General features: G+C 38.8%; 1 protein-coding gene across 2 annotated transcripts; it reads left to right on the forward strand.

The window, feature by feature from the left end:
• Window positions 1-1245: 1245 nt before the first annotated feature.
• On the forward strand, window positions 1246-17076 carry LOC134841585 (lysosome membrane protein 2-like). Of its 2 annotated transcripts, none has more exons than XM_063857618.1 (8): window positions 1246-1515; window positions 1709-1853; window positions 3370-3610; window positions 3878-4027; window positions 11483-11640; window positions 12250-12384; window positions 12697-12855; window positions 16891-17076. In XM_063857618.1, exons 1-8 carry the CDS (start codon window positions 1412-1414, stop codon window positions 16951-16953), a joined length of 1155 nt encoding a protein of 384 aa, XP_063713688.1. In that variant the 5' UTR covers window positions 1246-1411; the 3' UTR covers window positions 16954-17076. The 2 variants fall into 2 exon arrangements, with proteins under 2 accessions (XP_063713688.1, XP_063713694.1); XM_063857624.1 differs by having other exon boundaries at window positions 16894-17076.
• The last annotated feature ends 1068 nt before the right edge of the window (window positions 17077-18144 follow it).

Raw genomic sequence — 18144 nt, forward strand, 5'->3', positions numbered from 1 at the left:
AGTGATCTACCTTAATATACGAGCAATCTATTATTTTAATTTTTGTATTGGCAAGCTATTTGATCCAAGTATGCTGTTAATAGACGCAAAAACTATAATTTTGTACTTGGCAGATCTAATGGACGGAAAAATTTCAAAAAAAATGAATTCATCATTTTCAAACTCAAAATATTATCAATTTCTTGAAACAAAATCTACCTCACACAATTTAAAGGGTAGTCGAAAAATTCAAAGATTAAACCTCGTACGATAATTTTTGTTACTTACAGAGTGTTCCTGAAAGTAGCTTTTCCCAAACAACAGTGGATTAGTGGTTAAGGCAACTGACACAAGTCGGTTTTGCGGTTGTCTTTGCCAAATGCAACTTCGCAAATGTGTCGAGCCTAGATATCGTAAGATTGTTCGTATCGGGGCAAAGCCCTGAATGTTCCGACTGCCCATTAATTAGTCTCGATGAGTTTTGGATTAATAAAATATGGAAAAACTATGAGTTTTAGACTGATAATATCAAAGTGTTGAATTTTGATTCATTTATGGAATTAGTAAGACCAATTAGCTTGCCTCAATTCAATTTGGAACGATTATGAGTGCGGATTAATTGCAACGCATAAACAATTCGCGTATTGAAATAACATATCAAAATAATTTTCTAGAAGCCAAGCCGCTTTTTAGTCTAGTGCAAACATACTCGCTTCGGAATACAAAGAGTGAATCCGGATCGATTCCCATACGCAGTCAACTTTATTAAAATTGCTCTGAATAAACCAAGACTGCTCGTATATCAGGGCAAAGCCTGAATGTTCTGACTACCTCTTAATCCATATCGAATAGATTTTGCGAAAAATAAAATATTGAAAAATTATATACTTTGGTCGTACAAAATTAATACAACCAAAATTTGAGTCGTACACAATTATTACAACCAATTAGCTAGTCTCAAATCAATTTGGAAGAATTTTGTTGAGCGGGATAACTCGCCACGCATAAATAGTTTGCGTTACGCTTTCATCATCTTGGATAAAATGTTCAAAACGGGCAAAAATTAGTCCAGAACATGGCCAGTTTGGCAATTTTCAGACCCCAGAGCTTTACAAAGAAATAATTTAAGATAAAATATCTTTTTAAATTTGAACTCAGAAAGTCGATATCTTCAATGAGGTATACAATTTTTTTGTTGAAAAGTATGATTTCTATCGGAGAAAATGACAGTTAAAAAACCCTACCAAGCATAAATATTCAGTTTTTTTTCGAAACTCGGAACAAAAGCTGCACTTGAGTCGAATGCCTGGTATTCATTCGCCAATAATACTAGTGCACTTCAATTGGTTTTAAATCGATTGATTCTTTTTAGCATGAGTCTCTAGTCCAGGGCTCTCAGGTATTTGACAACTGGGTGGAACCGAAGTTCGAAATGTACAGAGTTTTCCACATTTACTCCTACACAAATGCAGATGAATTCATGAGTGGAGAAGACACTAAGCCTATCGTGACTGAAATAGGAAACATCACCTATCGGTTAGAACTGGAATTATATTTTTCCTAATAACAACGAATTGATATCAAGTCTGAGAGTTATACATGGAAATCTTTTTGAAAAAAAAATAGAATAGTTTGTGGCACAGTAGCAAAAAACAAACTCTTCTTTCTAATTTTTTTGGGATATTTTTAAATTGCTTGAATCTTTTGGTCAAACTTCGATAATTCTTAGTGTGTATCAAAAGAAGAGTGGACTCAACTACTCAGACAATGAGGCCAAAGTGAGGTACATCCAGAACATCAGTTATGTGTTCGACGAGGAGAAGTCCTCTACGATGGAGAACGAGACAATCACTGTTCCCAACTTCCCTCTATTTGTAAGAACAAATTTAGGAACAAGAATAGTCAGTTGCTGTGCAAGTAGCAGTAGCATTTAAGGCTAGTACCATCTATTGCTTTCTTCTTGAAAATTGTATTATTTGCGCGTGTAATTTTTTTGATTGATAAAAACCTGTTGTCAATAGTAATGCGTATTTTACTCTTACTATCAAATATTCCTATTTGCTAGGCTTTTGTTCAGATCCTCTCATAGCTGAACGAACAAATAAAAACATTACAATTTTCAAAAATATATATGTTTTTTATATATTTTTGTGGTAGGAACTTTCTGGACTACTTGCACTGCAACCGCCTTTCTCTGTTTCTTTTTTTAAAAGCTAGATACTTTTATTTTAGATTTAGTTAGAGTGGTATAACACTGGTTAAAGAAATAGGCAGTATGATTTTTTATAAAACTCACAAACGTCTTTTGTTGCCTTCAATTCACCATGTAGGTTATCTCTGTTTTAAACGCGTGGATGAGGGATTTTTTCTTAAGCTAATCGAAATGCAATTAATTTTGAGCGACAAAAATGCATGAAGTGAATTAAGAATAGCTTTTCTGGCCTCAATTAGTACACCTTATTGGAATACTACCATGGATGTAAAAGGCCTTAATAAAAGGAGTTAATTTGAAACAAATTATCGGTATTAAAAGGGGGTTAAATTGTTGTAGGGTTATCTTGTTACGGGGTTATAAAGTAGGGGGTGTAAACATAGGGGTTAAACATCGTGGGGTTAATGAGTGGGACACCCTTTTAATCTGGTGCAAATTAGCTATTTAGCTAGTGCAAAAAAAACCTACAAGTTGCTCGAAATATTATATTTGCTCGAAATAATTGTAGGCAAATAGAAGAGCAAGGTATCAAAATTTTTAACTATCGCTTACAACGGCTCGCCTAAAAAAATCAACAACTGTACCATTTTTTCAAGTCAAAACCTGGAACTCTCGACACGACTTAATCAGCTCGTGAAATTAAAAAGTCTCAACTGTTGAATCATCTGTTTTTTTGTCGCAGACCTTGTTACGAACTGCATCACAACTAAAAAAATTCTCGGAAAACAACGACATTTACGATAAACTATTGAAGCAGCTGAATCAGTTTTCTAAAGACGACAGTCAACCGGAATTACAAAATGCAGTTGATCCATTCTACACAGTGGCTGTTAAAGATTTCTTGTGGGGATTCGAAGAGAACCCGCTCTTCGCCAAATTGAACGATCAGACAGACTTCCAAGAGATGAATATACCAGCTTCATTCAGTCTTTTGGCTAGTTTTTTTCTTTATTTTGTGTCTACTTGGCTTTTTGCTTCAAGAGTTTTTGAGATATAGGTTCTCGGTTTCAGACTCGATGCTCCCTATGGCGAGTTTTTTAAAAGTTTTTTTTTAAACAGTTTAAGGTAATTTGTGTTATTAAATGCTTCCTGATTTCGAAAACGGCCAAGAGGTTAAGATCGGTAAAAGAGGTTTGCTTAAATGTTGACGCTTAAACTAAAACTTAATTTTGTTTAAGGCCAACAACTCCAACGACGGAAGCTTCACCATCGACACTGGTTTCGATAATGGAAACACCGAACGAGCCCATATCTTAAACTGGAACGGGTACCAGCAACTCGACTTCTGGGCGGAAGAGTCGTGCAACATGATCAATGGGACTGCAGGGCAGTATTTCCCATATGATGTTCCCGAACATAAGAGATTGTATGTGTTCATGCCACTGATGTGCCGAAGTGTCTTCTTTGAAAAACAGCAAGGTCAGATATGCGCGTTTGGCGTGTGGCCAATTTTTGATGAAATCTTAGAGCTTTGAAAATGCACGAATCTTGTTTTTTTTTGGTAGCATTTAAACAATTTTTGCACTGCAATGTAGTAAAGACACCGAATTACTTCCAGAGTACGGCAAACTGTTTTTTAGTCTTATTTTTTAGTAATATTTTCCCGAAGTACCAAATAAACCTCAAAGTTTGAACAGTGCTCTAAAAACATCTGAAATCTGTTTTTTTTGTGATTGCATATTTCAGACGAAGAAATTGAAGGCGTGAAAACCACTAAGTTCACGCTGAGTCCTCAAGTGTTCCAGATAAGTTTCGAGGACAATGTTGGCTTCTGTCCCGATGGAAAACGAGAACAGTGTCTCGGAAATGGACTCATTGACGTGTCCAACTGCTACGGTCAGTGGGAAAAATTGACATTTTTTCTTTATCTTGCCAATTATGAACCCCCTCTCCTCTGGAATTTGGCCCTTTCAAAACCCAAAGAGTTCCCACTTCGGTTCTATTTTATGGCATCCATTTTTGCCAACCGACGCTAAAAACTTTTTTGAAACGCAATCGGCGCCAATGTATACCTATTTTGAGAGGGACGTCCGGCGGTATTGCCAAAAAACGCAACGCCTCCAAATGCACTGATTAAAGTTGTTATGGTTATAGCTAGTTAGATGTTGAAAAAAAATTGTACCTTGACGCGTAGTTATTATTGTGATGAGGCGACATTTAGTACCTCATTTATTTTGCTGTCTTTTGCAGCCACGCTGCATAGTTATTTACCAGTCTGCTCAAGGTCACCGGATTGGCCTTACCGAGCGACACACTGTGTGTGATCACTCTTATGTTTTGTATACATCGTTGTTAGATGTAAAGTTTATTCAATCTCTATTTGTTCTATTTCATTTAGTCAAAGTCTGACTAACTAAATCTCAAGTAACTAAGAATCAAAGCAACTAATCAATCAATTCACTATTACGAACAATCTAGTTTTGTCCTTTAAATCTCGGCAAATCTCATGGCGCAGCCAGCAGTTCCTGTGAACGAAAACAGGACTGACCTGTTGGGTATTCCCCCTTTTTGGGCGAAACCTTCGATTAACCCCCCATTCCTTTGGGAATCTTGGATTGGACAGTTCTTCCTGGCGGTGGGGTTAAAAGATAACCTGAACCCTCAGGAGTTATTAGCAGAACCCACGGAGGTCATCGATGAACCACCTCCAAAAGCTGAGATCATAGGAGCGACGGAAACAGCTGCGGAGGCCGATGCACGCCTCCTCAGAGATCAGGCAGCAGTTCGCCGCATGGCCGAATACAATGCCGAGCGCAGAAGGAAAGGCCCCAGAATAGGCCTCAACTGGTTCTATCACGAAGCAGAAGCCCGGCTGAAGTCACGGTTGTTTTTCGCTCTAGGAAACGAAGGGAAACGACGCTTCGCGGATTCCTACCCGCATACGGACATCAGTGTCACTCCTTTCCGTGATTTCCACAAAGCCTGCGAAACACTATTCAAGATAGAACGCGATTATACTGTCGAGCGCATTAAACTGTACAACAATATCTTTATGTTGGAAAATGACACCTTTTCTTCATTCTACGCTCGCCTCAGTGCTCAAATTGCCTTGTGTAATTGGCCACGTGCTCAAGAGAGGGATACCCTGAAAGATCTTTTCATAGGACGAATTCGTGATGTGGATGTGCAACAGCAGCTGATTAAGGCAAAAGCAGATTTAGACGATACATTCCAACTCGCTCTCGAATGCGAAAAAGGGGCTAGTACATCGGCCCAGTTCCAAAAACTACTCCCACATAACCAAGTCACTGGAAATGTCAAGATAAAACAAGAACCCACTTTCTCAATACAGTCATCTAGAGGAAAGCGGAATACTCCTCAGAACAACTCTAATCGACCAAATATACAAAGTAACAAAGGCAACAAAGCATGTTATTTCTGTGGCAACCCTTTTAGCCCGGAACACAGAAAGTCGTGTCCCGCTCGAGAGGTTACCTGCAATCTTTGCAAAAAACGAGGTCATTTTGCTAAATGCTGTAACTCGTCAAGACGTCGCGTCAATTTGGTCGATGATAGTGAGGAAGTGACTGACCCCTCAATTGACTGTAACTTCATTGATGCAGACTATGATAGCGAACCCGAATACAGTGTGCTACAACTTGAAAGTGCTGTTAGGATTGATAGCGTTGAGCTTCTCAAATCAAACAAAGGGAAGCCGAGAAGTCTCAGTATCCAGCTGCGTACGGGTTCGAGCTTCTTCTACTCAACCATCGACACTGGAAGTCCTGTCTCATTCATTAATAAACGGACTTGCAATTTGATATTACAGCGCAACCCGTCGTTCAAATTTCGAGACGTAGCACGGAATCCTATAGACACTCTGTATGTTGATTACAATAAAAAACCAATCCGCCTTCTCGGCTCAGTTTGTCTACCGATCTCGTCTAGTGGTTGGAGAGTGGAAGAGGCTTGCTTCCTTGTCTCGGAGAACAGAACAAGAAACCTGTTGGGTTTGGACTTACAAGACCAATTGGGAATAGTGACCACCCAACTGAAGGCAGAACACGTTCAGCAACTTGAGGTTCTGAGCCAGGATCCTGTCTCCGATTATTGGAGTTCTTTCTTCGCTAAAAAATACGCGCACGTATTTAATCGATTAGGAAGATCAAAGAACCACAAAGTGTTTACAAACTTCAAGTATCCACTGGTACCACGTCAGGTTAAGGGACGTAAAGTCCCAATTCACATCCAGGACAGAGTCGCTAACGAAATCAAACAGTTGGTAAAACAAGGTCACATTGAGAAACTGGACAAATGCACAACTCACTATTTCATAGCACCCATTGTACTGACTGCCAAGAAGGACGGCTCGATAAAACTTGCTTTAAATGCTAAACCGATGAATGCGCAAATCTGGAAGAACAAGTACCAGATGCCAAATATTCACGAGCTTGTTGATTCTGTGGCTCAAATAATCACTAAAGATGTACCAGGCACCGTTTGGTTCACCTCGTTAGACTTGAAATATGCTTTCAGCCAGCTGCCATTGTCTTCAGCCACCAGCAATCATTGTAATTTCAATATTTTATGCGGAGATGCTACGGGAACCTATCGGTTTAAGACAGGGTTCTATGGGTTGACCGATATGCCAACCGAGTTTCAGAAGGTGATGGATTGTACCTTGCAAGGATTAGAAGGTGTGGTTTGCTACCTCGACGACATTCTAGTAGTCACGAAAGGAGACGTTCAAGCACATAATGACTTGGTTGAAAGAGTGATGCAGCGACTCGACGCAGAAGGCTGGGCATTGAAACTCAGTAAGTGCGAGTTCTCAGTAAACCAATTAACATGGCTAGGTTATGTCATAAATGAGCACGGGTACTGCCCGAAATTTTCAAAGATTGATGCGATTCGATCACTTAAACCTCCCAAAACCTTAAAGCAGCTCCGCTCGTTTATGGGGACGTTAAATCACTTACAACGATTCATACCTGATCTACACACATATACCGTTCATTTCCGAGAATCTCTAAAGGCATGTAACAAACAGTCTTTTCGGTGGGGGGAGGAACAAGATAGCGCCTTCAAGAGTATCATAAATATGTTGGCTAATATTCCCAATTTATTCCATTATGACTCTTCAAAAAGTTCTCGGGTGAAATGTGACGCTAGTCATAACGGGTTAGGGGCATGTTTGGAACAGGAGATCGAACCAGGAGTTTAGGCCCCAACCGCGTTTGCCTCACGCTTTCTCAATAATGCTGAGACAAAATATAGTACGAATGAACTTGAGTTGTTGGCAATCGTTTGGGCGTGCGAACATTTTCGTACTTATTTATTGGGCAATCGTTTTCAAGTATTAACCGACCACAAAGCCATTATTTCGGCATTGAGTGAAAATTATAATAACAAATCCTATCAGTCGCGTCTTTCACGTTGGGCGGACCGGTTATTACCATTCGATTTCGAAGTTATTCACGTGCCTGGGGTTACTTTAGGCATTGTGGATTATCTGTCTCGACATCCAACCTTCCCAGCTCCAGCGCCATCAATCTACGATGAACTTTTTGTTGTAAAGTCTATTGAGGCATTCAATTCGGCCTTATCATTTATAAATACATTTAATATACTTGACTCGTCTAGTAAGTTATGTTCTTCGTCGCAAGAGGTCGATGTGCCTCAAATTCATAAATCAAAGTGTTTTCTCGACCAATCAAATCACGTTATGCAAATTCGCGCGTTCGGTCTCTCACCGCGTGAGGGCGTCGAGTCATGTTGTTGCAGAATTGACCAATCAGAAACCGGTATGCTAATTAATAATCGCAAACCAAATTCGCTCGCTTCAATTCATTGTCTCCGACCTGAATTGTTAAAAGATAGTCGCAACTCTTTCTTCTCATCTTTAACTCATTCTACTAATTCTCTTTTATCTCACTTCTCTATCTACAACAACATGAATCCCTCAAAACCTACTTCACTACCACATTCCGCTCTTGAACATACTAACGACAAACCAACTACTCAACCAGCTCACAATCCGATACAACACTCATCACATAGCACAATGGAGGAACAAGCAGAACTCCTCTCTTTTGTCGAAAACTTCACATTGAGTTCACCTAATTTTCGACGGCCGAGCCCGCGCCCTTCAGTAAGATCTCGTCAAGTAGGACGAATCTCACGACTGGACCAGGTACGTCAACGCAATCGGACCAGAGAGCGTGCGGCGAAAACCCGATTTGTTGCTGCCAGGACTGTCTCCAGAAGGGAGGGACACAACCAGCTTTTGGAGGCTATGCGGAAGTGCCGATTGTCAAGACCGGGCAGAGCTCATTCTGCTGATAAAGTTGGCGTGTATGCAATCAATGGTGGAAAGCCTATCATCTCCAAGTCCAAGAAAGAAATTGTGGGACTACCGGGATTATTCGACGCTGACTTGCTAGCCGAGCTCACAGAAGAAGATAGATTTCTGGGTCCGATGAAACGGGCCATCAAAAACAAAGACGTTTCCAGTTTTAACAAACTCGGAACCTACATGGCCCAATTCTGGTCGAAAGCAGCGGTTGTCAACAACTGTGTGATAATTGACAACAAACTGGCCATCCCAGAAGTCCTGAGACCAGCTGTTCTTGCCCGCCTTCATCGGTCGCACCCGGGTCAAGAGGCCATGATGTCAGCCTCTGAATACATTTGGTGGCCATTTATGAATCGGCAGATAGTCGACACCTGCGAAAGATGCCGCGAATGCACGTTGTATGGTAAGAACTTAAAGCCCGTCAAGACTTTTCATACCGCTCAATCTTTGCCCTTGTTAACGGGGCCTAATCAGGAGTTACAGTTAGATTTTGCCGGTCCTATTGTAGATGATAGAGGCGTAAAAATATTCCTCTTGGTAGCTATCGATCGTTTCTTGAAATTTCCTTCTGTACTTATTACAAAAACTACTGGGGCTAAAAAGGTTACGAAATTTCTTGAATCTTATATCCGAATTCATGGCTTACCTCATTCTATCAGGACTGATCATGGCTCCGGTTTTAAAAACGAAAAATTACAACAATTCTGTTCTAGTAAAGGTATCAAACACATCTTTTCCCCAGTCGGAGACCATCGGGGCTCTGGCCTCGTCGAACGTACGATACAAACAATAAAACGCAAGTTAGGCACTGAACAACTGGATCCTACTTTCGGTAACTTGAAAGAAGTACTCTATCGAATTATAGAAGATATCCGTAAAAGCAATCATTCTACACTTAAGAAGTCACCTTTTGAAATGCACTTCGGACGTAAACCCAATACTGAATGGTCACAAGCTTTTCATAATATAGTTAATTCTGATACTTCAGCACAACGACTTGAACGCAACCTCTTGACGCCGGATCAAATTGCCAGTCAGGACTATAGTCGAGATCGTGCCAAAGTGGTGCCAAGAGGCAGTCTCAGTCCTCAGATTTCCCCACGGTTCAACCCAATGTTCTCTCTGGAGGGAAACATTGCCGACAGTGCGCCGTACAAGGCGCTGGCCGATCTTGCCCGGGCGGCTAATAACTGGTCTCAACAGCAAAGAAATCTTCCACCAGATGGGGGAAAACGGGTGCTACAGGAGCTGTCGAGTCGCCATTCGGATCTGGCTCAGTCACTAAAAACAGGCCTCTCTCGCAAAACACTATACTTTGCGGAAGACCGGTCAATCAATACGCCTCCAGAGGCCCAAGATACTGTTCGCCGTCTACCGACACTTCAGCCCCGTCGACAGTCTAAGACAAGTAAACTAGAAACTCTCCTTTTATCCGATCCTACACGTGTGAGAGTGTTCAGAAAAATTATAGATCGTCAGTCTGGCAAACCTCTTTTTAAACTCGCGAAATTCAAAATTACTCGTGTCACCGATCATACATATGTTACCGACAAGGGAAAGGTGTATCGGAAAAATCATGTCTGTCTTAAGCCTAATTATAATAACATTTCAGCAACATACAACACACTAGGGGATCGGCTCCAAACTTCATCTTCAAAAAGTGGGGGGAAGAAACCATTTACTCGCGCATCTAACCCAAAATTGCTCGAAAAACGGCCAGCTAACACGAGCGCGTCATACCCGGCGGTGGTGGACCTTACTGCGGATTCATCTAGTGAGAGCCCTCCCGTTCAGCACGCTTTGCATGAAACTCGGACATCTACTCCGATGGAAAAGCGATTACGGCTACAGGACGAATCACAACCGGTTACGTTTGGCAGCTCGTCCCTCACACCGGGCCCATCTTCTATGGTTACTAGTGTCGACCCCCCGCTCACCATTCAGCCTGCTGAGTCCACAACTTGGGTTGCTGGTTCGCATCAAGTACCACTGGACGTGGTTGATTCCGAGAGTCCTATTGTCCAAGGAAAAGGCGCCCAGGCAGACCAATATTCGTCGCTCCCTTCTCTTTCTCTCCCAGCTCAACCGACTACGGATGATCTGGAAGGCACTCGGGCCTCATCTCGAAACAAAAAGGCCACAAGATTTTTTGGCGACCCGTTACGGCACTCGGTCAAATCGGTGGAAGAAGCCAAATCATTAGGAAAAGAAGCCGACTTGTCATTCTCTACAAGTATTGTACCATCTTCCAAGACATACGCAAAAGACGCTTCAGTGCCATCATCCTCTACAAGTATTATACCATCTTCCAAGACATACGCAAAAGACACTTCAGTGCCATCATCCTCCACGTCACCTAAACGTAAACCTCTTGTTCGGGACCGTTTACACTTAACTTCTCCGGAGGCGTCATTTTCATCCTCGCCAGTTAAAGCTCAGGACGAAATCTGAAGATCGAAAAAAAAAACACTCACTCTCAAACTTTTAACAAAACTTCGTATTTAAACATTATTCTTTTCACCATGCATTTTACGGGATAGGGGTGCTATCTAAAATAATGCTTAGGGGTGCTGTCTATTTATTTATGTATTAAACAATTTTTGGGTTCCCCAAAAATTTTCCCTTCCGCGGGGAATGTGATGAGGCGACATTTAGTACCTCATTTATTTTGCTGTCTTTTGCAGCCACGCTGCATAGTTATTTACCAGTCTGCTCAAGGTCACCGGATTGGCCTTACCGAGCGACACACTGTGTGTGATCACTCTTATGTTTTGTATACATCGTTGTTAGATGTAAAGTTTATTCAATCTCTATTTGTTCTATTTCATTTAGTCAAAGTCTGACTAACTAAATCTCAAGTAACTAAGAATCAAAGCAACTAATCAATCAATTCACTATTACGAACAATCTAGTTTTGTCCTTTAAATCTCGGCAAATCTCAATTATATAACAGTTTTCAGTCTCTGAACTTAATTCAAAAGTGTCGTGACTTGTAGCCTCGGCGTTTGGACTTGACCTCAACTGGAAGAGCATGACTCCTTCCTTGATCATATCAGCCCCTGAATTCCTCTACGCAGACAACAGCACCGTGCAATCAGTGAGAGGACTGCAGCCAAATGAAAAAGAACACGGCACACATCTCAACATTAATAGGGTGAGTTCAAATTCAGATTAACATGGATCATCGGAGTAAATAAGTGCGCGATCCTTGTGAGTTAAATACTGTATACGCAGGCGCGGATCTAGGATTTTTTCGAGGGGAGTTTCGAGCGAAAATCGCGTTTTTTTCGGCGCGCGCTCCCCTCTCAAAATTAGTATATTTTGGCACCGAAGGCGCCTTTAGAAAAATTTAAGTGGCAGTCAGCCAAAAAGGGATATCTCAAAATAGTACAAAGGGCGGACCCTTTGGGTCGGCAGGGGGTTCGAATCTCTAAAAGAAAGGCGTCCGCCCCGCGTCCCCCCCGTCCCCCCTAAATCCGCTACTGTGTATACGTATATTTTTCCATTAAATAATTCAAGGGCAAGCTTGTTTTCAACCTATTTTATTTTTCTGAAGAAAGGGCTACTATCATTTTAATTAGCTCTGAAAACTAACGAACTTTTAAAACTTGGAGATTTTACAACATTCAAAGACAGCCGTCATTTGTCATTCATACAAAAAAAAAGTTTCCTCATTGTAGAAAAATGAAAAAAAAATGAAACATTTAAGAAAAATTATACATCAGTCCTTGACTGAGTGAAAATGTTCGGTTTCTTCTTTCAGAAGACGGGAGTGTTGTTGACATCTGCGAAGAGACTGCAAATGAACACTGAGCTGACTAGCTTCGCGGGAGTTGAGAGCATGGAACACCTACCATGCAACTGGACCTACATAGTACCCCTATTCTGGGCTGAACAGGTAAATTTTCTAATGGTAAAAACAACCTACCCAAGACTTGGATATTTCATTATGACCGACCTGAGATAAGGAACCTGTTTATCTTAGTTAGGGTATGAATTGTTTTTAGGAAAACGGAAAGTGCTTAGTAAAACGAAAGGCTTATTTTGAAACGGTTCCCCAACATTTATTTTAATACAAGAGATTGTCTTCTTTTTCTTTTTTGAAAAAAGTCAAAAGCTTTAAAACGCTTTTAAAATTTCAAATAAAGCCGAAAATTTTTTTGAACAACCGAGAAATTTAAAAGCTAAAAAAGGTGGTGTCTCTGTTCAGCTGTTCCCGGTGGATCTCTCCGTGGCTAAAGTAGTTGGGGATGAGTCCCACACTATCATGGCAGTTGAAGTGCTCTCCTACATCGTCATCTCATTCGCCTGTCTCTTCTTCCTACTAACCATAGTAGCGTACATCCATCGATGCTACCTATTCAATCAAGTTAGAGTTCATATCAATGGAGCAATACCATTCAATTGTTCTTAATTACGCAAGCTGAGCGTAGTGTCATATTCTGGTATCCCCTTTTTTCCAACCTCAGTCGCAAATAAAAAGGCTCATTATTTGGTGGCTTTTTTGAATTCTTATATCTGTTTTACTTTTGCTCCATACCTTTATATATCTGTATCTGATTTATTGGTTGCTAGTTCTTTTTTTGTTTGTTAATAAAAGTATAATAAAAATATGCGGGATCTGATTTTTTAAACTATTTTTTGAGTCGGTTTTGAAAACTTTCGTGCCTGTATCTTGAGCTAGTCTCTTTTTACTTCATGGGACGTTTTAAGACCTTCAAAAATTTCAATGGGAAGTTTTTAGCCCAGTTTATGGAATATTTTCATTTTCTCGAAATTCACAGTGCCCCATCAAATGCTGACTTCAATCAAATAGGCGTGTTCTGAGGATCTCCTCTGCATGAGCAGCTACGCTCACATTTCTAGATTTTTTTTATACTTTTGGCCAAATCTGAGATTATAGGTTTTATCCAAAAATCAGGCAATTACACTTGCGTCACCTTAGTGTATTGTTACGAACCATTTTTTTCTAACCTAACTCGCAAATAAAAAAGTTCACTCATTTGGAAATTTCACTGTAGCATTGGAAAAAGCATATCATCTGTTCTCTGCTTTATTTGTGACTAGTATTTGACTATTAGCTATTAAGTTTTCGTGGTTAGGGTATGATACCTTTAATCTTTAGGTCGCAGGTTCGAATCTCAGACGTAGAAGAAGTTTTGCTAATTCGAGGCTTATTTCTACTTTTTTTATTGCATTTTATAAAACTGCTTTTTTGTCGTGTTCTCGCTAGTGTTTGCGAAGCGAAGCTTCGCATCTGTGCCGAAATTTTTTTTTTATAAGCAGCCACTTCCTTATTTTTGTAGTCAAGAGATGCTGCATTTAAGAAACGTACAAGTTTAAAATGTTCTCAGTGTTTCGAAAATTTTTCTGCCAAATCTAAGATTAAGGGTTCAATTGAAAAAACAAGGTTTAAGGGTATCCCCTGCATAGACAAATTTTTCTTATTTGTTATTAGGATTCTGCTATGGACTTAAAAATATTTAGCCTCTTGACTCAATTTTGGACTTTGTTCAATTTGCCAAACCAATACTAAAATTTAAATACACCAATACTAAAATACACCAATACACCAATACTAAAAAAAGAAAGTAATCAAAGCAAAACGTTTTAATCTCTTCTGCGAAGGCGTGTTTTTTGTACTTTTGGTCTATGAACTTGGTAAATGTCTTATTTTTGACAACTTGACACCTTTTTAAAATTATACATTAATTTGATTTTTTTTAAACAGGTATCTCTACTTTGAGCTGGGCCCCTATTAAATGATTTCGTTCAGCGGCCCTTAAAAGCCACCCGTTCTAGCAGATGTAAGGATGTGAGACGTTTAATAACAAATTTAGGGCTCTATTCCGGTGTTTAACAGAATTTCTATTAGTTTAACCTGTTCTTTCCTTTCGTTTTTTGAGTTTTTCAGAGCTACTTTTTGCCCTTTTCGAGCTTGTGTTTGAGAAATGCAAATTTCGTATTTTCTTAACTTTACCCAGGTATTGCTAGCGGGCAACTTTTTTTGGCAGAAGTTTCTCATTAATGAGTACAGTTTCTGAATACAATTTAAAGTTTGTTAGGCTATTTTAAAACGAAATAACTATATACGTTTAATTTGAACGATGTGATTGCGGCTTAATTTTATGTTGGCGAGGTAGTTAAGGCGAAAGGTTTTTAAACAGGAAAGAATCAGTTTGACTCCGGTTCCGCTTCGCCTTGACTTTATTTTTTTTTGTTTCTTCATAGTCACACAGCGCGAAACGACCAAAAATCTTGATCAACTTGCTATGCAAATAAGTCTGAGATCGGTACAAAAACAACAAAAATCCAGACAACTTCTAGAAACATCACTGCTATTCTTTTTGAGCTGTTTAAACGAATTTGAAATTTTTTTGCCAAAAATTGGATGAGCAGAGCAACGTGGACATTCTGTAGAATTTCACCGTTCCTTTATTTAAAGACGGACTAATTTTATCTAGCCATTGCAAAAAAGACAACTACTTTAATAAATATGGGGCAGAAAAACTGAAGAAACAGCCTCCAGCACAGAATGTTTCGAACATATTCTTTGAAGAAATACCTAAAATACCTGAAATACTTATAAAAATTTACATTTTGGAATGAGTGTTTTTTTGTTTGAGAGTCACACTAAAATAAGCAAATTGAGCAACAAGTTTTGCCAAAAAATGACTATAAAAAAATAAAAATTCAAAAAAAAATGTTTTCAATTTTTTGAAGTTTTCTTTTTTTCGAAATTGGTAATAAAAAGCTTCAAAAAACTTTTTTACACGATCGAGTAAACTTAAAAAAATTATTAATGTCGTTCAAATCACGAATGTAAGGGTTTTAGTTTGTTAAACAAAGCTCTTACCTTCGTGATTCGACCGACATTTGAAAACTTTCGCAAAACTGTCTCAGAGTCGAGAAAAACCTGTTTGAAATTTTTGATTTTTGGTTGAATTTTGAACGAATGAGGTGAGCGAAGAGGTTTTCCAGATTTAGTCAACCTAATGGGTGGAGTGATTTATCATATTGAAGCCCTTTCAGTTCTGACTCGAACGACCTTAAAAACTTTTCAAAAATTTGTCCCAGTGCTGAGACAAACCGGTTTGAAGTTTTAGTCCATTTTCGAGAGATAAAAGGAAGCGAGCATGTTTTTAATAGAAAGGTAAGCCGTGATTGTTGATTTTTTTGGGCAAGTTTTTGTTTTACTCGAGTTTTTTATTGCCATTTTCGGTTTCGACCAAATCCGATGAATATTTGTGGTACCTGGTTTTGCTTAGAAAAAAAACTAAAACACACCCATTTACATATTTCCTCCCCATTTTCAATGGTCCGAACAATCAAACGAAACATCAGAGTAACTTTAAGCTATATTACAGAAATCAGAATGTGTTAAGAGCCAGATAACTTTAGGCATCATTGAGCAATCATTTCGTGAATGATGACGAATCGTCTCTAAAATTGTTTTAGCTGAGGCTCAGCACTATTTCTGAAGTTCAAAACGAGATCTTCTTTCAGGGGAAAGACTAGAGCCTTGAAGCTAGTGTACGATTTTATAAAAACATAATATTGGAGTCTTTTGTTTTGTTGATTTGAATATTGCTTTTTTGGAACGACTTCATAAAGCTTACAATGTTTGAGATTTTTTTAAAATTAATACAATGTGACAATGCTTTTTTGAAACCTTAACAATTTTTTAGTTACTTTTAAATATTTATAAATTATAATTTCTGATTGTTCCTTCATCTGCGGTAAGAAATGGCAGAGAATGATTTGTGCTTTTTGAACAAATTTTCTTTTTTGCTTAAACAAACTGCTGGCTCAGCGCTTGTATTTCAATGGAATTAATTTAACGATAACTACAGGCTCCTTAAAATATAGAGATCAGAACTTTTGGAAGAACCCAATTGATGATACCTAATGGCAGGCTTAGTGATTTGCTTGATTCGGCTTTCACAAAAACTGTGCTTCGATTTATTGACTTTATAGTTTCAAATTATTGACTTTCAAAACTATCTTTTTGACTAGTTTCAGTTTTTTAAAAGGTTTTTCAACGATTGGTGTTTGTTCTTCGATTTTGCTAGATTTTAGCAAATAACAATTCATATATTTTGTTTTTCGTTTGTAAACAAGGAAAATTTTGTTCCAAAAGGCATTGTTTTGCTGTTGCTTCGCTTGGTATGTTCAATAACGGAAAATAATGGCGATTGAAAGAGATGAATTATTCCATTAACGACCCACGCCAAAACCCAGTCTGATCATTCGGTACTTGAAACTGATACCAGCAGTATTGTTCATTTAAATAGTTGAGTAGATAAAAATTTCTATTGAAGGCTGGGGAAGTGTCATATCTTGTCTTTTTTGCTTGTTTTTCTTCTTGTTTTTGACAAAAATAATTCGAAAATTGTTTGCTTAGAAGAAGTCTAAAGATCTGGCGCGGCAGATGAGAACTGACGGAAGTTATGCCGAGAGCTTCTAAATCTAAATGACTGGAAATGGCGCCTGTGCCACATGTCCGAACAATCAGTGAAGCAAAGTTATGAAGTAAATCAGTATCGCTAAATAAATCATAAATCGAAAAATCAGGCTCTTTTCCACCCACCCTCCCCTATGTTAATTCTAAAAAAACATGATTCACGAAACTAATATCAAAGACTAACATCGCAACCAAAATGGATGGACCAAAACGAAGAACATGATTTAGACCAAAAAGTTTTATTTGAAGTTTTCTTAAACAACTTCTGTAAACATTGTTTTGATGTTGATGTAGGTGTTTCGGAGAAGCTTGATTATGTGTTTGCTCATTAATTTGCATTGAAATGTTTCCGAAAAAATCAAGATTTCACCAAAAAATAATAAATTCCTCTGTTGAGCTGCAGGAGGTAACATACACGTTTCTGAGGATATATTCGTGTTATTTGGACGCTTAAACACCTTAGAGAAAGCCGAAAGTTTTTTGAAGATTTTTTTGCTATGTTTGAATAATCTTCAAGATCTTGGCAATATTTTTAAGGTGACTGGACTGGGCATGGAGCATTTTTGTTTAACGTATCTTGTATCTTAGAGTGTAATTTCGATTAGTTAAACATAATTTCGCGCTTCATTTTAAAGATATATTATCAACAGTGTTGAGGGGTTGGAAAGAGCATATCTAGCACAAGAAAGAGCATATCCAGCACCCACTAATTTCATTCTGATAATTCTACTTATTGATTACTGTTCGGATAAACTCATTACATTATCTGTTTAATTTGATGAATTGATGTGTGATTTTTTAAAACTACTTTAGAAAAAAGTGTCAGGTTGCTGCAAAGTCAGCAGAGATTACCCAACTTATGTATTTTTTCCACCGGAAAGTCTTTTCAGCGGGCTCTAACTTTTGAATCTTCGGTGACGTAAAAGGGCAGATTTAATCATCGGAATCGCATCTCATCGGCAGCTTCCCTATGTAAGTAAATTGTTTTCTTCCGACCCCTCCCTTTTGTGGGCATTTACACAAGTTTACAAACCTGCACCGACAATAATACTGCGTGGGATAGCACCAACACCAATGGCTATCAGAATGGATACTCGTACTACATGAGAAATCGAAATTGCATTTATCGAACTTCGTTTTTTTGTGTTTTCTAGCTAGAGTTACTGATTACTGAGAATTTTATAAAGCTGTTAG

Source organism: Symsagittifera roscoffensis, chromosome 1 (genome assembly GCF_963678635.1).
Source record: "Symsagittifera roscoffensis chromosome 1, txSymRosc1.1, whole genome shotgun sequence".
NCBI lineage: Eukaryota > Metazoa > Xenacoelomorpha > Acoela > Convolutidae > Symsagittifera > Symsagittifera roscoffensis.

Coding starts and splice junctions, on each gene's coding strand:
- LOC134841585 (XM_063857618.1), top strand. CDS start 1,412: ATGTACAGAGTTTTCCACATTTACTCCTACACAAATGCAGATGAATTC. Junction 1,516..1,708: donor ATAGGAAACATCACCTATCG/GTTAGAACTGGA, acceptor GATAATTCTTAG/TGTGTATCAAAAGAAGAGTG. Junction 1,854..3,369: donor TTCCCAACTTCCCTCTATTT/GTAAGAACAAAT, acceptor ATTTTGTTTAAG/GCCAACAACTCCAACGACGG.